Source organism: Vulpes lagopus, chromosome 7, assembly GCF_018345385.1.
Source record: "Vulpes lagopus strain Blue_001 chromosome 7, ASM1834538v1, whole genome shotgun sequence".
NCBI lineage: Eukaryota > Metazoa > Chordata > Mammalia > Carnivora > Canidae > Vulpes > Vulpes lagopus.
In genome coordinates this window covers 25,576,691-25,600,482 of record NC_054830.1, presented here as the reverse complement: position 1 = coordinate 25,600,482, position 23,792 = coordinate 25,576,691, and the positions used below count along the sequence as shown (strand labels likewise).

Genomic DNA, 23,792 nt, shown 5'->3' with positions numbered 1-23,792 from the left:
TTAATGCCCAGGCTGAAGTATCTATCACTAACCCCCGACTGCATTGAACTCCCAGCACACATTGGTCTCTTGCCCGAGAGCTTGATAGTCAAACCCAAGCAAACCAGTGAGCTCTTTGCAAGTTCTCTAATTGTTCAATAGCATTTAGTTTCATTTTTAAAAGGAGCGTGGACTCATATAGATACATAGAATTTTGGAAGAGACCTACTTCTTTAATTTGACAAGTGAAGAAATAAAGGTCCAGAGATCTGAAATCGCTTACACATCTGGATAGTGGTAGAGACAGGACTAGAATTCTTACTTTAGCCCAGTTGTCTTTCCCATAAATCATAGGAACTTCTTAGTTATATCATAGAAATTAGCTTTAATTAGCATGTTTTCCTAACAACCAACTCTTGCTTCTTCTCCAGAAACAAGAGGATTCAATTTCTATTGTTGATTTCTTTTTAGTAACAAATGTTAAATGAGTATGTTTCACACTTATGTTCCATACTATACAGGACATACTATATTCCATCTAATACAATGCTAGATATAGACATTTACATATCTGATATCTAATATACGAGATAACCATAGATTTGCATCTAAAATGTATAGATTTTTAAAATAAACATAATAGTCATAAATGACTAGAGAACTATTTCATTTTGAGGAAGGGGACCTTTTTATAAATGAAGAATCATACATAATCCATTTTTAAGGTCTATTTAAGCAGACAGTTCTTGTTTGCAGCAGAACAATGCCCTTGATCAGTGATGTTGTGAAGCAAAACTTCACAACAAACTAATACTTGCTTTTTTAAGCTAAAAATAATGGAACAAATTTTATGTTAAGTGATTATGTATCAGGAAACAAAACATAATCTAGGCATTAATAAGTTGTGCTAACATAGAGGTTTACTATTTGCAAATTAGTTCTTTGTACCACATAATAAAAAGGATCAGCATTTTAATTTGAGCAAATAAGATGCCATGTAACAAATGGACACAAATTCCACATAGTGTTTGATCAAAGAAGTAAAGATATTGATAAAAAATCTTTACAAATTAAATGTAATAAACACAGTGACTATTCAAATAATCAAGTAGTTAGTGTGCAGATCCTCTTCTCAGAAAACCAAGGGCTAATTTTTACCCAAGAAGGATGAGCAAATCTTTGTGCTAAGACTGACTAATGCTGCATTGTATTTTCATATAGGTGTGTGGGAAAATGCATTTGTTTATTATGGCTTGGGTCCACACTTATCAACCTACTTCACAATCTTGGGAAAAGTGTTGTGATGAGTACTGGTGGTAACTGTTTAGATGAAGATTAAATGAAAGGCTTTCTTAGCCAAATCCATTTTACTTAGATGTGAAAGTCAAACATAAATAAATGGTTTTTAGGAAACATGATGAAGTGGAGAGATGAACAGAATCTGTTTTCTCCTTAACATAAATGATGTATCCTTAGAACTGCCTGGTGTATGCAGTCTGGGCCATGAGCCAGCTTTTCTCAAACAAAGGCTAAATTCTGTAGAGATTTATGCCATACAAAAACCCACTAAATAAATCGGCCCTGGCACACAGAATACCTATAAGGTATCTTAAATTGAATTTGGTGTCACTATTTCTTCAGAAAAGTGACTGGATTTTTAACTTAAATCCTGATCTTTGCTCTAAACACAGCTGAGATACTCTGAACTACTTGAGAAAGAGCTAAATCAAAGCACTTCTTCCCATTTTATTTTGTACATGTGTGTTGGTTGAAGGTTGATGTAGCCACATATGTTACCTCATCAACTAACAGAAGTGATCTGTCTGAAGTAGCTGGCTGGGTGGGTGCACCCCCTTTCTACTATGATCACTCCTCCCTTTGGAAGGTCTGGTAGTTGCAGGCTTGGGTGATGAGAACAACCATCACAGAGGAGAAGGACCATTTTTCAATTAGGGGTATGTGTAGCCATGTGAGCTAGTCCTGGGTGCTACCCTAACTATGAATTTAACTTTGGCAGCAGCCTTTAACTGTTGATTCTCCCCACTTTGCCATTCCTTCTAACCAGCTGGGCTCTTGGCAACTGGTTCTTTTGTTGGCTCCTCTGTCCACTCCACTATGGACATTTTCTTTCTCCTGAAATTCCCCCTGCTATCATGGTCACCCTTATGCACAGAATTCCCAAAATGTTACTGCCTTCTGTCTGACCAAGTCTTATCTTTCATCACATTTGTCCTGCATAGTCTGTGCTCCATCACACTTTGTGTTCTTATACACTTCCTCCCTGACAGATGCTATTCTAATTTTAAATATTATTCCTACTTGGTTTATTTTCATTTATTTTTAAAATTTAAGCTCAATTAATTAACATATAATGTATTATTAGTTTCAGAGTTAGAGTTTGGTGGTTTGTCAGTCTTATATGTATATTACCCACTGCTCATTACTTCCTGTGCCCTCCTCAATGTCCATCGCCCAATTAACCCATCCTCTTACCCCCCTCCCCTCCAGTAACCCTCAGTTTGTTTCCTGTGATTAAGAGTCTCGTAGGATTTGTCTCTCTGATTTTGTCTTGTTTTATTTTTCCCTCTCTTTCCCTATGATCCTCTCTTTTGTTCCTGAAATTCCACATATGAGTGAGATCATAGGATAATTGTCTTTCTCAGATTGACTTATTTCACTTAGCATAACACCCTCTAGTTCCAACTACATCTTTGCAAATGGCAAGATTTCATTTTTTTTGATGGCTAAGTAGTATTTATTGTGTATTGTGTGTGTGTGTGTGTGTGTGTGTGTATATATATATATAGTGCTTCCTTTCGCATTCAAAGGTGTCCACATTTTGTGTTGTCATCCTAGGAACCAGAGATGCAATTGGAAGTGCAGGACAGAAAGTAGGACTAGAAAGTCATTTTCATTTATTTCTGAGACATTTATTGACCCAGAAAATACAGAGATAAGACACAGAGGAGGCTGCAGTCTTCTGGAGAAAAGAGATATGTGGATAGCATAGTAAGTGTTTTAATGGATGTGGTAGAAACTTTGGAGAGCACAGCTAACTTCCTGGCTAGGAGCAGGGATGGGGTGGAGCACTAGTCATGATAGGCTTCCCAAATGGGGTGGTTAAAGATAATTGAGACCATGCCAGAAGGGAAAGGGAGCTGTGCATTTCTTTAAAATACTGTTTACATTTACAAATGAAAGACAGATCAAAACCACAATACGCACCTCACACCAGTCAGAATGGCTAAAATTAATAATTTAGGAAATAACAGATGTTGGTGAGGATGCAGAGAGGGAGGAACCTTCTTACACTGTTGGTGGGAATGCAAGCTGGTGCAGCCACTCTGAAAAAACAGTATGGAGGTTCCTGAAAAAGTTGAAAACAGAGCTATCCTGCAACCCAGCAATTGCACTACTAGGTATTTACCCAAAGATACAAATGTAGTGATTTAAAGGGGCACAGATGCAGTGAAATGGCAGGACACCTGCACCCCAATGTTTATAGCAGCAATGTCCACAATAGCCAAACTATGGAAAGAACCCAGATGCCCATTGACAGATGGATAAAGAAGATGTGGTGTGTATATATTTAGTAATTGTTGTGCTGGGACATAAATGGTTCCAGGCAAACCAGAACCTATGGTCAAGGTTACCCTTCCTGTTCAATGATGTGCCAAACTTAAACCATCACTTTTCCTACCTTCTTCCAAAAATATTATTTTTGTTAATAAAACTATCATCCTTTCAGTAACTCCACATCAAATGCTGGAATTATATCTAACTTCCATTCATTTCTCTATTCAGTTCCTGACCTATAGATTTGAAATAAGAGTACCAAAGGGAAGATGATAAAGAACAGAACAACAGGGACCCAGATTGGACTTTGTTTCTTGTTTAAATTTCCAGAGCAATCATCCTAGCTCAGACTTTCAATGATTACTTAAGCCTATTGGGTTGCCGTATCTCCAGCCTCTACCTATTCTAGTTCATCCAACAAATCCTCTTAAAATACAGGTCTGATCATATCATTTCTATACTCAAAAACCACAAAATTCTGCCAAAAGAATCACTCCAACCTAAAAACACTCAAATGATTACGTGAACAGACTTAATGATACTTGTCAAACCCAACCCATATTATCTAGTTTGTGGCTTTTAATATTTCCTTGGTCTAAAACAGTATCTCAATCTTCTTAAAATTCTACAACTTAAAAAAAACTATCTATATCTAGATCATCTCTAAAAGAAAAACAAAAAACAAATGATAACTGTAATGCTATGCTACTATCCCATTGCAGATCATGAACAATTCCTTAATATCAAGTATCTAGTCGGTAACAATTTTCCCATGTCTCAAACTCTTAGAGTTGGAGGATGTGAATGAAGTTCCAAACAAGGTTCACACGTTGCATTTAACTGACACATCTTTTAATCTCTTTTAATTGATAGGTTTCCCCATCCTCCTTCCCCCCCCCCACAGCTTGCAATTTACTTTTGTGTGCCCCCCAAAATTCTCCCATTCTGGATTTTGCTATTGTGCCCCACCACTTTCATTAAAAATATGTCCCTAATTCCTTACACATCCTGCAAGTTGGCATTTGGATCTAGAATCTCAACCATATTCAGGATTGAGTGTTTGCCACTGAATAGGCCATATGTGGTATGACACACTTTCAGGGTCATCTCAAATGATACTTTTTTTTTTTTTCAAATGATACTTCTTTCATGAGGCTCAAATTGCCTTTCCTGCCTGCCCATCTTCCACGATAAAAAGAAACACAAAAACTGGACATTCTTTTTTCTTTCTTGAACTCCTCATGGCAATAACCACAAAGAAACAGCTTATTATTTATACCTCTTCTATCACCAATTTGACCAGAAAGTTCTCAAACCCCAAGGATAGTCTTATCAGAGTTTGAAACCACTGGAGTGCCTGGCATAGTTCCTTAAGTAGAGCAAACTTGCATTAGGTACTACTTAGATTGAATTCCAGTTTTCTTTTTACCTTTTTTGGGGAACTTTTTAAAATAAAAAAACTTGTGATTCAAGCCACATCTTTATTTCTCTTTCAAAAATGGCATAAATTGGTTGAACATAATTAATATTTCAGGAAAAAGTACTATTGCTATCATTTTATTTATATCTCATAGTGAATATTTAATCTATTTCACATTCTTTTCTTAATCCTAGATAACTGAAATGAAAGGTAGCATACTATACTTCTAAATAAAGATGGGCTGTTTTTTAAAGGGGAATGTAACATTTGAAAAATAGTGTTTCAAGAAGTTAGGTACAGGGTTTCAACGTGGAAAATAAAGAGGCTACTTTCTACAACTCTTAAGGTTAACATCATGGCCTAAAAATTGATATTCTTCATTTAAGAAAAAGTCCTATTAGCTTACGGAACCTAATTATAGAGATTACAAAACATAACCACACACAATCAACCACAACCCAAGTGTTTCTAATAAGTGCCAGTGACTATATTATTTTTAAGAATTTATAGAATCCTCGCAAAAGAAAAACAATGGAAAAACAACCACTTAGGGCTATACTGATGGTTTCATGGAGACTCTTCTAAACAGGCCTGTTTCTAACAGGTAATTTTTCTTTCACTAATTTAAAAATCTGTTACATTGACTAAATTGACTAATCACTGACTTACCAATCTGTTCTTAAAAATCAAGCTGCAAAATCTTATAAGGGGCATTGATAGCTACTTCACTAATAAAATTTGCAATCATATAGAAATGTAAGGCAAGTTTTGGGGTTCTGCTTTTGTCACCTTACTTCAAGTAAGGTTAGGAAAACTCTGACTCATCTTCACCAATGGTACCCAAGCAATCACTAGTAGCATCCATACAACCACCCTCCTCCAACAGGGACCTCATATTTTCTAGTCTTCTTCCCTACAACAACTCCCCATCTCATTCCCTCTTCCTTGAGTCTGATTCCTAGGCTATAGCATGGGCACTTTTATAAATATGATTTAGCCTTCCTGTGGTACTCATGGATTAGAAAAAGTTTTCCCTGACATTTGGCAGAGTAAACAAATACATTATTAATTGGAAAAGAAACATCACCAACAACTGCTTTTCCCTCAAAGATATAGTAAGAAATCTATTTTTTAAACCCCATGATTGGGACGCCTGGGTGGCTCAGTGGTTGAGCATCTGCTTTTGGCTCAGGGAGTGTTCCCAGAGTCCCAGGATCCTATCTCAGAGTCCCATATCAGGCTCGGAGCCTGCTTCTCCCTCTGTCTATGTCTCTGCCTTTCTCTCTGTCTCTCATGAATAAATAAATCTTAAAAAAAAAATAATAAACCCCATGATTTTATTCAATTAATGAAAAGCTACTCTTTAACGGATAGGTCTGCTTTTACCAATTACCAACATCATTATTATTAGCAGTGTCTTCATTATGCTTAACATATTATGTTCCCAACACTATGGTAAGTGATCTACATGCATTATTTCATTTAATCCTCACAGTAAACCCCAATATGACAAATGAAAAAAAAATGAAGCACAGAGGGGTCAAGCAATTTTCCCAAGGGCAAATTATAAATAAATGGCAGAGCTAGAATTGAACCCAGAGCTCTTTGACTTTCAGCTTCTTGGCTAGAATGTGTTACTTTCCAATGCTCTATGGTTTTATAACTTTGATGTAAGAGGTCTATTATTAATTCATTCAACAAATAACCAAATTTTATTGAACATCTGGCACTGTAGTAGGCAATGGGATAAAAATAAAGTCCAAAACAAATTGACATATAAAATCACAAGAGCACTAATAATAGAATACAAGCATAAATGTTACTTTTAAATCAATCTGAACTTGGATGCTGAAAAGGTTTCTGGGAGATTTCTAAAGTAAAAACAGCTACTTTTGTATGACAGATGCTAGTTATTCATTCACCTACCTTCTTTGTTTCTCTATGTTCCCACAAAGGCCTAGGGGTTCTGACAAGCTTTTTAGCATCAGTAACATTTTGAACAGTACCAATACTGCATTTCTTTTTTTTTTTTCCTCAAGATTTTATTTATTTATTCATGAGAGACACAGAAAGAGAGAGGCAGAGACACAGGCAGAGGGAGAAGTAGGCTCCATGCAGGGAGCCCAACATGGGACTCGTTCCCGGGACTCCAGGATCGCGCCCTGGGCTGAAGGTGGCGCTAAACCGCTGAGCCACCCGGGCTGCCTGCAATATTGCATTTCTGAGAAGAACCAGAAATGCTCCAAGATGAGGTTTCTGGACTATGCAAACGTTAATTCAGACTTACTACTGTAACACTAGAAGAAAAGCAAGCCTCATCAACACCAAAGATCACCCAAGAAGAGTGCAGATCAATCAGAGTGCTTAAAAAGTGCTGGAAACTATGATCATACTTAAAGGCAGGCTGACTATTGTGCTGCCTGGGCCAATAATCCTCAGAGCTTTCCGTAGTAATGGAAATCAGTGAAAGGTGGCTCAAAGAGTCATGTGAGCTTCAGTTTCCATGGAGAAGAAAAGAGAAAGCCAGGATGCCCAGGCTAAGGACCTCTAGGAGAATCTGGATTCTCCCCCAATTCCCATCACTGACAAGTCTGCCAGCAGCAAGGTCACGTAGGGTGAAACTAAGGCTTCCTTAAATAAACCAAAACCTGGGGTCTGGACTAAGAGATTCCTTAAAAGCCCAGCCAGAAGCATAGGCATCTCCTCACAGAGTAACTTTGATATGCGGTTTTTGCTGATTCCAGACAATTGCCTGGTGTTAGTCCACCCCTAACAACATATATAACCCACTGGACTGAACTTATATGTCAACTTATCTTGTGTACAAAAGGAAATATAAAAAAGACTAAATGCTGACAAACACAGGTTTATTCATAAGCCACCCAAGGCACTTTAAAAACTCTTCTATAAATGATTTATTTACTACCCATTTCAGTCTCAACAAGTAAATATCAATAAATAAATGTAGTTCTCATTTAGATAAGTGTTACTAGTGGAAGTTTATTACATGCACTGCTTATTTTGGCCCTACCTATTTCTAGAAGAGTGTCCTAAGAACGTAGGGATATTTATTGGAGGATGAAAAAGAGTATAAAATGAGGAACTTTATAATCGTTAACATATGAGAATAGAGCAAACAGGCAGTTCTTTAAAAAATATTAATATTTTCACCTTTTTCTAATTTATGTTAAAAGTGGTAATGAGCTCGTATCAGAGGTATCAAGGCAAACACCAAAAACCACAGTTGCATTTCATATTCTAACACTTAACCACTTTGCCCTTCCATAACCTTGATTGATCCAAATTATTTTACAATTTAAATATTTTTGTTTGAAGCATTGGCACCAACACCAACATTTGAAATTTTAGTTCCTGCTACTTTAGAGAACCTGTCCAAATCTTTTAACTAAATTTAAAACTTCATATAATATATGTAATTTTGTGGCAAAGAGTAAATCTGATGTCCTTGGTTTTTTTTTTTCTTTTTTAAAGATTTTATTTATTTATTCATGAGATACACAGAGAGAGAGGCAGAGACACAGGCAGAGGGAGAAACAGGCTCCATGCAGGAAGCCTGACGAGGAACTCGATCCCAGGTCTCCAGGATCAGGCCCTGGGCTGAAGGCAGCACTAAACCTCTGAGCCACCCGGGCTGCTCTGATGTCTTGGTTTAAAATGTCATAAAAACATGTTAAAGTACCTTTTAATAGGGACACTTTAGCAAGAGGTTCGTTTAGGTCTTGCTCATCCATTTGGGCGTCTGTAGGGGGCAAAAAAGATAATTACAAACAGTAATCAGGTCCATCCTGAAGCTATCACTATCAAAATAAATAACTGAAATTTATACAGGTGTCATATTTGGATAGTTGAAAGTAATTTTAACAATATATTCAAGATCCAAAGGAGTAACTTCAAAAATGGAAGGAGACTACTTTTTCCCCCAAAACACAAACTTTGAAATCTCCACCCACATTAATCTGCATACCTAAACTGCTCAGCCAGTAACATTAACATCTGTAGATTTGCAAACATCAGGTTATAACTTACCTGTAGTGTCGTCACTACTTTTTTCCTTGCTTGGACTCAGAGTATCTGACAAATCAGATTCTTTTGCTCTTGCCTGGTTTTCTACCAAGAAAAAAAATGAAAGTAGAATCTCATTACAACTATATTAATAAAACTGCTTTACGATTTGAGTGCTCTAAATCTACTGATATGCAAAATACTTTTAAAATTAACTGAGGTCACTGAATCTCTTACTTCTTCACCACTCTAGTCCAAAATGGAATGCTGGTTATTACACGTGGCTCATATTAAATTATAATGTGGATCATATCTGCTGTGCAGAGGGCTGGGGCTTTTGTCAAGGCTGTCCACTGGCCAACTAGAAACAAAAATGAAGCAAGCTTTGCTAAAGTATTCAGAGAACTGCAACAAATATAGCAAAATTCCAAGACAATGTGGACATTGTATGAAGATGATGCAAGGGGCTTTCTGACATAAAAACACTAGTTAGGTTGCCTTAGCAATAGTTATACTTAGTAATATTTATATTTATATAAAACTCTAAAATCACAACTGTTATAAAAATGACATTTAAAGAAAATCAATAGCCTTTTATATCTAAAATATATACATATATATGTAAGTACCTGAACCACATTTAGAAAGACCTAAAGAAAGTTTTGAGATTATTTGCAAGTGGTGCACTGCCTCTGCCAATAAAGATATCCTAGGCCTCATTTTCAACATTGCTATCAAAAATCCTAACTATAAGCCCAACAATTTATTAAAGATGACTGACAGTTAATTAGGCTGTAGATCCTTATCTATAACTGCACATCTGCGTGTAATATGGCATGCATTAAAACAGCATTTACAGAGACAGCTATTTCTCTGACAAAATCCTACAGCATCTCCCCATTCTCCACAGGGTCTCAGCCAATCTTTACCTCCCAGGATTTAGCTATAATTTGGTCCTTGCATTAATGGACACATGAGCTCTTTTTCAGTCAGGCTAGCCTCTTTACAGGGCTGAGATATGCCAGCGCACTATGATCTCCCAATTCTTTGCTAGAGTTGCTATTTTGCTAAACTCAATGACCATTCTCTCTACTAGGCCTATTCATTCTATAAGATACAGCTTAATCCCCTAACCTCTAAGTAAGTCTTCATTTCTCCAGCATGCGGCTTTTTATTGCATCTTCTCTGTATCCTATGATCTTGTAATTAATCCTGCTCTATTTTATATCATCTATGTGTATATATGTATCTTATTTCTTTAGATTATAAATTCACTGAGTATATATTATTTTGTATAATGTTATGGCCATTGTTTGTGGTAATACCATCAAAAATTTAAATGTGCATATCCACTTCTAGTACTTCTTCAAAGGAAAAACAGACTACATATAATATATATAAGGGTGTTTATTGAAGCATTGTTCATTATGGAATGGAAAATATTCAAGATATGTTCCTATTAAGTAAAAATAAATATTGTTACAGAACAGTATGTATATGACCCCACTTAGAATGAAAATAGCTATACATTTAGCTATGAATTTTCAGCTGTACATATTTATTCAACTCTAGAAGGATCCACAATAGAAATACCCACTGCCATTTCTGGAGATAGGGACATGGTAGGTTCTGATTTTCTAACTTCATATTGTCATATATTGTTTGAAAATTTTTGTTAATATATATCGTTTTATACCCAACTAAATGAAGAGATATTTTCTAGTTTGAAAGTAATAAAAAACATATCTAAAACCATTAATTAATATGAAAATATATTTTATACAATATTAAAATATAACTTATTATGGCTATTCCATTAAGAACATCCCTAGAATTTGTGGTTGAATTTGTGAAATAAATGACAGACTACAAGAAGCCTTTTGCTTCTTTTCTCACTGCCATTCATAGGCCAACTGCTGAGAGACACAGAGCTTAGATTAGAAGTGAAGTCACTGACCATGGAGGCCCGTGGGAATACAATCTATGACCTCTCCTGCATTCACAGTGTGCCATAATCAGGCATTTCTGAATGTTCTAGTTTTAATCACAAAGTTACAGTTCCAAACAAGGCAGGCTACTACATCTAATCTATACATGGATAGAAAAGGAATCTCTCTGGGAGAACAGAAAAAGGACTCTTCTGATTTTAATATTCTTGGCAATTTTATGATCAAGATATTGAGGTAAACCAAGAAGAATGTATTTTCAAAAGTATTCTTTTGGATTAGAAGGAACTTTTATTTTATATTTAGAATATCAGCCAGGAAGGTAAAACTAAAAGGTGGGATCAAATCTTCCAGTCAGATTTTACTAGAACGTAAGTTCCATGAGGACAGGGATTTTTGTCTATTTTGTTAACTGCTCTATCTCCACTGCAGTGAAGTGTTCACTATATAGCAGGCACTCCAAAGAGAGGATGTTTGAAGGCACGAACCTATTTTGAGTAAGAAGACAAGTCAAATCATGGTCCATCACTGTTATGTCCTAATATTACAATTATTATGTGGAGGCAAACCAAATGTATTCAAGAATGAAATAGGATATAACAAATGAGATGGAAAAGGAAGAGTATTTCTTTCCTCTCAAAACATCCATTCTTTAGCTATGAAGCAGCACCCAACGTTCTAGTATTAAAAAAATCCTTACTGGTTGATTTTCTCTGCAGCACTTAATCATTAAGACACATACCAATAATATATAGAAGGAAACAGAAGGATAGCTACCAGAATCAATACCAAAACTGTTCCCAAACAGGAAAGTCTACAACAAGATGAGTATTTTCACTGTATCTCTGAGAACACATAATGATGGATGGACAGAACAAACTTACTGGCCACAGACCACTTCCTACACCAATGGAACCATTAGTTGGTAAGAAAGCAAGAAGGGAAATGAGAACTAACATTTGTTGAATACTAGAACAATGCTCCTTGCTTTATAAGCAATATTTCATTAAATTTCCACAAATTTGCAGTTAAATATTGTCAATTTCATTTTACAAATGAGGAAATTGAAGTTTAAACAGTAAGTTGCCTGAAGGCATACAGCTAGTTAGTGGCAGAATCTGGTGTTGAAACCATCTGTTTTGGGACACCTGGGTGGCTCAGCGTTTGAATGTCTGCCTTTGGTTCACGGCGTGATCCTGGGGCCCAGGGATCAAGTCCCCGCATCTGGCTCCCTGTGAGGAACCTGCTTCTCCCTCTGCCTATGTCTGCCTCTCTGTGTCTCTCACGAATAAATAAATAAAATCCTGAAAGAGAAAGAAAGAAAGAAAGAAAGAAAGAAAGAAAGAAAGAAAGAAAGAAAGAAAGAAAGAAAGAAAGAAAGAAAGAAAGAAAGAAGAAAGAAAGAAGAAAAGAAAAGAAAGAAAAGGAAAGGAAAGGAAAGGAAAGGAAAAGAAAAGAAAAGAAAAGAAGAAAAGAAAAGAAAAGAAAAGAAAAGAAAAGAAAAGAAAAGAAAAGAAAAGAAAAGAAAAGAAACCATCTGTTTTACCTACCAGTATTCTTTTTATTTCCGCCCTAAGCCTAGAGTAAACATATAATGACTGCTGGTTGAGTTAGGGTTTAAACACAAAGCACATACAATCTATGGTTACATTTTGCATTAAGTGATATATCTGAAATACTAAAACTTATAAAATCTGGTAATTGGCAATTTCTAGGAACTGTTATTTTCAATGCAGAAAAGAAATTATACCAAAAACCACCCACGGAAGCATTTTAAAAATAAAACTACTTAGCCAAATCAAAAGAAATACTTTATAGTCAGATATAAAGCATTTAAAATGTAACTTATCTCAGCCATCCAATTTGTTACAAGGATTAGTGTACCTCTACAGAGTAACTGTGAGAAATGTTTGTAAAATGTTGACTGCTGACAGAAAAATCTCTGGGTATATAAAAGTTGATCTGTATTACCATTCTTAAAGGATGTATTCACTTGCATGGACTTACTTGCTATAATTTATTTAATAAATGCCCTCATTACTGGACACTTACTGTTTTCCTCTCTTTGCTTTTAAAACATTGAAGTGAATACCCTTGCATTTTGTCCAATTTGTTTCTTAATATAAAAACCCAGAAATGGAATTGTTGGATCAAAATGTATGCTCTTTGAAGCTTTCAACACATATTTTAGAGCCAGTTTTCAAAAGCAAATAAGATGGTACAAATCTTTTTCAATAATGACACCACATAATTTCAAGCAAATATATTTGAATTCAGAACACATTAAATAGAAGCACTAAAGTAGCAAGATATTTTTAATTAAAGTAGGACTGATTATTTTTCTAAGGCTCTACACTTCCACTTCAGTGTGCTGGCTATTCAACTAATCTGAGTAGGTATTTGGGTGGTGAAGTAAAAGCTATGTTAAAATCTGTTCTCATCTCACTTTAATAAGATGAAATAAATTGCCACATGTACTAAAAATAGTTCACTGCTCTGAAATCCAATGCCTGTTTGCCAGAACAATATTAGTGATGCATATTCTATGCATTCTTTCCCCAAATATGGCATCTGCCATGCACAAAATTCAGAATGGAAGCCACCAGATACTTGAAATAACATTCTCCTTTTAAATATTTTTAGAAGCCAAAATGGTTCCTGTTAACTTTTATAAAACAGAATGTACTGAGATGGAGTATTCCAAACTTTTATCACTCATTGTTTTAATGGACCAAAAAGATTGTGAATCTACTTATAAACTTTACTGGTAGGTTCTGATGAAAGTCCGAGAATGATAATGAGCACATCACACCAAATTTATTTGTCCAATTTCCCTAATGCATAAGAGTGACTTGACAATATAATGCTTTAAAACACTTTTCTTCTCCGACAATTGTAACAGAAGAGAATAAACAGAAGAGAATAAACTATTTCAGGCAATTTCAAGACTTGCTATAATTATACATAACACTTTTATTTAAATCAAATTGATATGCCAAAAATTAAGAAAATATTAAATTTCATAAGGAATGTTAAAGGTATGACAACCACAGAAATAGAATTGCAAGCATTTTTCACCTGTTTTACAAAAGATTTACATTGTGTTTAATTAAAATTTTATAGCAAATATAATATCAAATATCAAAAAAGCTGAAAATAATGCTAGAAGTGAGACAGACTGGAACAAATCTTTAATACCTAACAAAACCTATTTCAAGCACTTAAAAAAATATATATATACGCACTTAAAAAAGAACCTTTCTAATTAAGATATCCTTCTTAAGACAGAACTCCAACTATCTTAGATTATATGATACTGTTACTGGATTGCCACTTGGTGAGCTATAAGAAATAAATTGATGGTTAAAATACTATGACCTTGGAAAAGTACACTAACCTCCTTTATCCAAAAGAGTTGTCAAAACCCACAGAAAACCCAGAGAAAACGAACCTTTTGAAAGCTTTGTTTCTTCTACCACTTTGGTTAGATGCCCCTCGACGATCAGCTTCTCTGCCAAAGAAAACAAATGTTACTATCCAAGCCCAAACCAAGTAGCATTTCCCTGAGCGGGGCAGTGTAACACATTCCATGACCAAATTTAAAGATGATAATATTACTCCCATGACTAGGCTTGTACAAAAACTTGAAGCAGGAAGGAGAACTAAGAAAACTCGAACTATAATAGAGCAATCAGATTAATGCAGAAATCTGAGGTTGGGGGAAATTTTGTCTTTTATTTTTGTTAGTTTTTACATTATCTAAAAAGCCTACACCTTTTAGAAAAGGACTCAGAACAAAGAAACCCTCTTTAAATCAAGTTGAAATAAAGGAATTCTGAGAAAGTATTTAATTAAAGAAGTAATACAAATTAGATTATACCAACAGTTTACTTTTCCCTATTGATACAATTCAGCAGAGATGCATATATGACAGGCTCCAATAAAATGAATCATTTAAAAGATATTAAAATAAATACTTTTTTTTGTTTTGTTTTATAGGGGATTTTCTGTAAATGCATAATGTAGTTCCTTTATAATTTATTTAAATTCAGATCTTCATATTCTTCATTTCACTGAGAGGAATATCTATTCTGAATATCCCCTTATTTAATCCTGTATGTCAGTTGGTCTCCTTGAGTTTACACCTTGGCAGCATGTGAAATAATTTCTCTGTTCCTTCACTCTTCAACCCAATGCAGCTTGGTTTATACCCACCAGCCACTAAAACTGTCCCAAGATTACTATAACCTCCTCTCTGCCAAAGGCCACGGCTCCTTTAAATAATTTTCATTTTGTAATATGCTCTTTGTAGTATGTGGCACTGTTTGCCCCTGCTCCTTAAAAATTTTTCTTAAAGTCAAAATAATGGGTTTAGATAATTTTAAAAGGCAGTCCACCCCATCTTTTGTCCTATTCCACACTCCATTCTTGAAATTCATTTCCTAGAAGTAATTTTTTTTAAGCAATAACTTTTAACTTCAAGCCATTTCTTCTGGTATTCACATTTATAGTTCTAAAATACTGCTATTCTACTTTTCCATTTTAAACACTATTGACAACCTCTAATAGATGACTAAAAAAAGGACTCTGAGTCCTTTGAGTCCTTTTTAACTATCATCCTCCTAAGGGATACATTTTGTCCATCTATACTTAGTATCTATGGTACTATGACTATTATTTATATTTGAATCATATAATATGCTACAATTATCTTTCTCTGCTTGTACCTTCTTATACAACATGTAGTGATTTTGGAGTTTGCAATGTTTTATTTTGCTAACTTTTTATATATCTATCTCAAACACAGCCCAAGTTCTTAACAGAACCATAAAAACTCTCAATACTGTCAAACATATCAGGTAATCCATCATATTATATATCCCTGACCAGCTGGGATATGTTTAAATCTGGGCTGTATCCTGCTCCAGTCTGGGCTGTATCCAAAATCCTCTACCCCCAGAATCCACATCTTTCTTCTTCTGTTTTAATCCCTTGTTTTAGCGTAAAGTATCCTCAGTTAATTTCCTGAAAGGGGACTCATAGAAGGTTAAATGCTTTGACTTTGTTCCTCTGAAAATGTTAGTGTTCTCACATTTGACTGATGGTGTGACTAGATACACAATTCTACAGGAAATAATTTCCTTCAGAATTTTGAAAGTATTGTACCACTATTTTCTAGCTTCAAATGAGATGGTGAGTGCTGTTCCTCAGTAGGCATGGTAGAGACTTCTTGTGCTCAGTAGAGTGTGGTATGCCTGTTCTTTCTAGGCACCTGGGAGACTGCATGTTTCAAACTCTGTAGCACTAAGGAAGGTCCACATGACTGGTTCTCGCCAGGGATAAACCATTTAAGAAAGAGTAGGAGTTTTCTATACTGCTTTCTTCTCCCCATTCTAGAAACTATGTGCTGAGATGGCAAAATTCTTTATCGTAAGATGGTAAAGCCTCCATTAACCTAGATCCCTGAATAACGTGGAAAAGTGTTCTCACCTTCACCATGGACATGGAGCATGAGTGCAAAAAAATAGTTGTTGAATTAAGCCATTTAGATTTCAGAAGTTTATTTATTGCTATATTATAATTTAGTTTATTATGATTAACAGAGTATGAGATCCTTTGTTTCTCTCTCACAATTTTCAGAATCTTCTCTTTATCCCTGGTGTTACTATATTTCATATACTTAGGACATGGTCTTTTTTTTTTTTGAGGTGAGATTCACATAATATAAAATAATTATTCTAAAGAGAATAATTCAGTGGCATTTAGTATATTCACAATGTTATGCAACTGCAAACTCCATCTAGTTCCAAAACATTTTCACCACCCCAAAAGGAAACCTCATGCTCATTAAGAATTTACTTCCATCCTCCCTTCCCAGCCCCAGCTATTACTCATCTGCTTTCTGTCTCTGAATTCCTATTCTGGATATTTCATATAAATACCATCACATAATATGTGAATTTCTGTGTCTGGCTTAGTGTGTGTGTTCTAAAATATATTGTGTTGAGTAATCAGTGCATCCTTTCAGTTTAGAAGCTCATATTTTCAACTCTGGGGAATGACCTTCTCTTCTATTTCACTGATAAATTCTTCTCTCACTCTCCCCTTTCCCACACTCTGGAAATCTTATTATTCAGATGTTAGATTTCCAGGATCAATACCCTAATTTTTAAAAAATTCCCCTTGGTCTTTACTTAGATAAAACCTCAAACCAACTCTTATCTTTTTTGTTATATTTTCTGGAATATTTCCTCTACCTTCCCTTCTAACACTAACTCAAAAGGATATATGCACCCCTATGTTCATTGCAGCATTATTTACAGTAGCTGAGATATGGAAACAACCTAGGTGCCCAATGATGCATGAATAGGTAAAGAAATATATTACTCAACCATAAAAAAGAATGAAATCTTGCCTTTTGGAATAACATGGATGGATCCTAAGCATGCTATACTACGTTAAATAAAGTCACACAGAGAAAAATAAATACCATATGATCTCATTTAACGTGTGGAATTAAAAACAACAACAAACTCATAGATACAGACAACAGACTGGTGGTTGCCAGAGGCAGGAGGTGAGGGAATAAGAGAAATGGGTGAAAGGGAGCCAAAGGTTTCAAAAAAAAGCCCTAGGCATAATGCAGAACACAAAAACCATATGTGAAGGGACAGATATATTTGACCTCAAGTAAATTAAAATTTTTTCTTTTTTAACTTATTTTTTTTTAAAGATTGCATTTATTTATTCATGAGAGACACACAGAGAGAGGCAGAGACACAGGCAAAGGGAGAAGCAGGCTCCCTGTAGCAAGCCTGATGCAGGACTCAATCCCAGGACCCCAGGATCACGCCCTGAGCTGAAGGCAGACGCTCAACCACTGAGCCACCCAGGCGTTCCAAATTAATATTTTCTGATCAAACTCACTATAAACACAGGTAAAGGGCCAGTGACAGACATGGAGAAAGTATTTGAAAAATAAATAGCAGATAATAGGTTACCATTTATCATTCATTCACTGAACAATTAATTAGGGAGTACCTACTATATGCCAGATAGTCTCCTAGATGCCGGAAACATTAGAATGAACAAATGACAAAATTCCTGCCTTCCTAGTTCTTACATTTTAATGGGGTGAGGAAGGAAAGATGCTAAATAAACAAATGAAACATCAGATGGAGATTATGTAGAAAAATAAAGCACAGAAGAAGGAAAGGGAACACAGGGATAGCAAAGATATGAGGCCCTCCAAAAATGGATGAGAAAAAGTCAAACACAACAGAAAAGGGGCAAAGAATTCAGAGGCCAAGAAAAGAAAAATGTCCAGTCAACGTGAAATTTACGGTCTACCTACAGAAACAATGCCATGGCATTATTCACTCATCAGTTTGGCAAACATTCAGTACCAGGAGGGCTGAGTATATGAGTAATCTTATGTATTTCTGGTGGGAGTGTAAATTGGTTTGTTTTTTTGTTTGTTTTTTTTAGAGGGCAATTTTGACAGAACTCATCCAAATGTTGAAAGCACATGTGCTTTGACACAGAGTCTCTATTCTGTGTATTACTCTGGAAAGAGACAACATACAAAGATTTTCAATGCAGTACTGTCTGTATTTAGGGAGGGAGTAGATTACAAAATTTTTATAGTTCTACCAAGAAAAAAAATGTGTTAATCTCCAAAGTGTCTGTCAACAACAAAAATTCATTTTAAATAGTATTTACCTACTATATTTGCATAATTTTAAAATGTTGATGCCTAGTCTAGCTCTCTCTCTTAGGTCTCAGAACACTACTAACTTCTTCCCAAACATCTTCACCCAGAAATCCCTCAGGAAGTTCATCTCACCAAGTCTAAAATGGAATTTCTCTTCCTTTGCCTTGGATGGATTTGGGATCTCTCCTCAAACATAGTCTGTCATTCCTATTTCTAATGAGCTATATACTGCAACTATATATTTTTGTCTACCTTTCTCAATATACTATGAACTCTTTGAGGAAAACACTTCAAATATTTACTGTGTACCAGATAGAATACTAGGTACTCTTCATGGATTATTACCAAGATATATGTTATATATTTAGGAATTTAGAGTCTAGTGGAAGTAGGAAGGTATCTCATCAATAATTTAATTCCCAAGACAATTCTGACATATAAAACAGGTTTCCACAAATGTTGTTAAATGAATTTAGCAAATAATAAAATAATACAAATGCAGACTTTGAAAGCCATTACAATCTTTCTCTAGTATGTTGAAGATTTAAGTGCCACCATGTTTAAAAAATCCTAAACATACCTTAGGAGTAATTTACTGTTCAAAATGCTCACCCTTAGCACAAAATCTGAAGTCCCTACCAGACCTACAAAGTCTACATGATCTAGCACAGGGGTCAGCCAACTATAGCCCTAAGGGTCAAATGCAACCTGCTGCCTGTTGGGTAAATATGGTTTTAGAGGAACACAGCAGGTCCATTCATGTACATGCTGTCCATAGCTGCTTTCCACTACAATGGTATTTTAGTAGTTGCAACTACTAGAGACTTTATAGCTTGGAAAGCCTAAAATATTTATTATCTGCCCCCCCCCCTTTAAAGCTACTTTTATTGTTCTAAAACTCCTATTTCAGACCAGTCCCAGTTTTCATAGTTTCTATCTCACATACTCTTTCTCCAGACACATGTACATCTCATTCAGTTTAATCTCAGATCTGTTCAAATCCCACATGCTACCTTTTAACTACCTTTGGTCTTACTTACATTTTTAAATTTTTCTTCAGTGGACTTATTACTACCTGACATTAGTTTATTAGTTTTTCTTTCCTCCAAAGAATGTAAACTCCATGATGGCAAAGCTTTCCCAACAGCTAAAATAAGACCTGGCATATATCAATGTACATGCTTAATAAATATTTATTGAATGAATGGATTGAACATATCTCTTTAAAGGAACCAAACCTGGAAAAACTATTTGAATGTTTTCCTTGTTCTAAAAAACTAAGATTTAAATATGCAAAATGTTTTGCATAGTACTAGTATCAAAGTGCTAAATAATAATTACCTGTTGCTATTGTCACTACTGAAATTACTTAAGGTAATATTCTCAAACCTGGTGAATCATTAGTGGCCTGTAATAAATAACTGAGGAAAAGGGGCGCCTGGGTGGCTGTCAGTTAAGCATCTGTCTGCCTTTGGCTCAGGTCATGATCTCAGGGTCCTGGGATCGAACACTACATCTGACTCCCTGCTCAGTGGAGAGTCTGTTTCTGACTCTCTCTCTCTGCCCCTCTCTGCTACTCATGCTCTAACAAATAAAATCTTAAAAAAATTTTTTTTTTAAAATAGTTGAAGAATATTTTTTAAAAAAGCTTCTGGGGCACCTGGGTAATTCCAATCAGTTAGGAATCAAGCCCAACTCTTGATTTCAGCTCATGTCTTGATCTTAGGGTTGTGGGTTTGAATCAGATGTTGTAGTCCATGCTAGGCATGGAGCTTACTTTTAAAAAAGTTTCTGACCACTGGTTCTCAAACTTGGGGTGGGCACCTCAATTCTTTGGGAGTACTAAAAGTCAGAAGCCACTCAGATTCAGAAGAGAACTTCCATGTACTGATAAATGCAGGTCTTGAAAGAGCTATTTGGCTCAGGACAACTGAAAGATGAGTTAGAAGATTTTCTTTCCTTTTAAAAAGTCCCTCTTGAGGGATACTCTAGAGAGACACTTATTCATTTTCTCCTATTTTTTATTTATTTTTAAGAAAGATTTTATTAATTTGACAGAGAGAGAGAAAGAGAGCACAAACAGGGGGAGCGGCAAGAAGGAGAGGGAGAAGCAGGCTCCCTGCCCAGCAGTGACCCTGGAATCACGACCTGAGCTGAAGGCAGATGCTTAACTGACTGAGCCACCCAGATGACCCATTTTCTCCTACTTAAAAAAAAAAAAATTACATATTTATTTATTTATGAGAGAGAGAGAGAGAGCTCTCAAGCATGAGTGGGGGGGACAGGCAGAGGGAGAGAAGTAGACCTTCCGCTGAGCAGAGAGCTGGATGTGGGGCTCCATCCTAGGACTCTGAGATCACCATCCCAGCTGAGGGTAGACACTTAAACAACTGAGCCACCCAGGGGCTCCAACCCATACTTATTTATTGTGAAAAATAACACACAGAAAAGGACAAACAACACAAGGGTACAGGTTAATAAAATTTTTAAAAGCAAATGTCTATATGACTACAGCTCAAACCAAGAAACAGAACCTAACCACAACCCCCTAAAGCTTCCCACATTTCCCTTTCCAATCAAAACCCCATAAAGGTAACTACTATCCTGACTTTATGGTATTTAATTTCTTGCATTTCTTTATAATCACACTACCTAAACTGTGCATGACTAAATAATATAATTTTAGTGGTTTGAACTTCATGTTAAGTGGAATACTACAGTATATACTGTTTTGTGTCAGGCTTCTTCTTCTTCTTCTTTTTTTTTTTTTTTTAAGATTTATTCATGAGACACACACAGAGGCAGAGACAGAGGCAGAGGCAGAGGCAGAGGCAGAGGCAGAGGCAGAGGCAGAGGCAGAGGCAGAGGGAGAAGCAGGCTCCTCACAGGGAGCCGGATCTGGGACTGATCCCAGGACCCCAGGATCACAACCTGGGCCAAAGGCAAATACTCAACCAATGAGCCACCCAGGTGTCCTGTTTTGTGTCAGGCTTCTTTCATTGAATATGCCTCAGTGTATATATACTCATTTGACTACTAAAGGTCTTTTAGGTTATTTCCAATTTTGAACTGTAAATAATGCTGCTGTGAATATTCTTGCATTTGTACCTGATACGTATATGTAGGCATTTCTGTAGGGAACCTATCAAGGAGCAGAACTGATGGGCACAGTGAGTCTGACATTTGAGAACCATCACCTAAGCATTTAGTTTAGTCAGAAAACATCTGATAGAACTGCAAAAACTGTCAAATCTGTAAAAGACTGAATAGAACAAAACCAAATTTATTTCTTGGGTGATAAAAATAAATTATGTACTAACATATTACTACATGGCACAAAATAAAAATAAAAAACAATGCATTAAAAAGAAGTGCAAGGAGCATAGGTGTGCCTAGCCTGGACTAAATTCTGTAAGCTAAAGAGCTACTTTCCTCACATGATATATACAACCAACTGAAAGCAGAATATAAACTCAAACAGCACTATCAGATACTGATGTCAGCTGCCTAGGGATCTTAACTGACAGAAGAGAAGAGCAGATGAATATAAAAGACCTACATAATCTGGTATTTGTAACTGCCAACCTGGAAAATACCTTTAAGTCTCAAAGTTAGGTTTCATTAAAAAAAAATAATGTTATCACTTGGGCATTAAAATAATGTGCTGGGGACCAAATTTTCTAAATGGCACTTGTACTAGTAATTAAAAAGTTAGACAATCTTGACATTGTCAGGAATATATTGCTTTAACAAGAACAATAAAACCAGATCAGTCAGCTTTCACTGCCTGTGACTGGTAATAAAAAGAGGAAAAGAAGTTACTTCAGCAAAAAAGCTCCCACTAACACCCTCTCCAATCTCCCCACCATAAATTTTGTACTTGCTAGTGAACATGTATTTCTGTGTGGCAGGCATTACTTAGAGTGCTTAGCAAATATGATTCCATTTAATACTCACAATAATCCTAAGAAGTAGGTAATACCACCCCATTCTACAAATGAGGAAATTGAGATTTAATGAGGTTCCATAGCCCAGAGTCCTACTGCCAGTAAGGGACTAAATGAGAATTCGTATCAAGAATCCTCTGATCCAAAAAAAAAAAAAAAAAAAAAAAAGAATCCTCTGATCCAATTCTAAACATCATAGATAAAAGTGAGCTAAAATAACCAAAAAGGCCATTAGAAGGAAATATAGTAAAGAAACTGAGATTAGAATTAACATCAAATACAATCAAAGTAAATATTAACAATCAGCATTTAACATCAAGCTAACCGTTTATCTCCTTCACAGAATAGCAATTCACAAAGTAGAAATAGAGAATAAGGAAGAACAAAAGAAGAAAAATTTGAGAACTTTTTTTAGAGTAACAGGTAGACTTTATTTAAATTCAATTAACATATATTGTATTATTACTTTCAGAGGTAGAATTCAGTGATTCATCAGTCTTATATAATACCAATGCTCTTACATCATGTGCCCTCCTAATGTCCTTATCAGCAGGTGATACTTAGATGAAAAAAACCTAAGAATTAAGGACAAACTGAAACTAAAGGAAATGAACCAATTTCAAGAATACAGAAAAAAAAAAGAATACAGAAACAGATTTTTTTTTTTTAAAGAAAGGAACAATCTACATGTCAAAACACTGCTGGCATAAATTTTAGAGTATCTTCTGTGCAGTTATACTGGGAGAAAACCTGGTAGAAATGTTGGAAAGGGATTGGGAAAATGATTGTTACAAATAAACAACAAACAAAAAAGACTTCCCATATATCCTAAATTGGACAACTACTCTTAAGTACAAAGAAATAAAGAATTAGCAACATCTAGTTTATGAGGCCATAAACAACTAAGAGCAGGGAACCACACTAAGTGTTTCCTATTCTTTGTCATAAATAAACTGCTTTGGTTTAGAGAAATAAAAGTTTAAAAAATGAAAATTTAAAAATCTGTTCAAGTAGAATATGTAATCAGCATAATCCTGAGATTGTTCAGAGACTGATCTCATAGAGTGATGAAAAGTAAACAGTCACAGAGCAACACTGATTCAATGCATTACTCCAAATAAGGCAATTTTTATGTGAGAGCAAAACCCTAAGAGAAAGGAGGGAATGAGACCAACATACACGTGGTG

The 23,792-nt window shown here is 35.5% G+C and overlaps 1 protein-coding gene across 39 annotated transcripts in view; it reads right to left on the bottom strand.

Moving 5' to 3' along the window:
- Positions 1–23,792, bottom strand: part of LOC121494774 (sarcolemma associated protein) — a 144,085-nt gene that overhangs the window by 22,154 nt on the left and 98,139 nt on the right. For 28 of the 39 annotated variants that reach the window (XM_041761645.1, XM_041761655.1, XM_041761650.1 and 25 more), the window contains 3 exons: positions 14,396–14,455; positions 9,023–9,103; positions 8,676–8,735 (listed from right to left, as the gene is read on the bottom strand). In XM_041761645.1, the coding sequence (XP_041617579.1) occupies positions 8,676–8,735; positions 9,023–9,103; positions 14,396–14,455 (201 nt within the window). Of the gene's footprint in view, positions 1–8,675; positions 8,736–9,022; positions 9,104–14,341; positions 14,456–23,792 lie in introns of all 39 variants that reach the window. The other 11 variants (XM_041761642.1, XM_041761640.1, XM_041761658.1 and 8 more) reach the window with 1 other exon arrangement.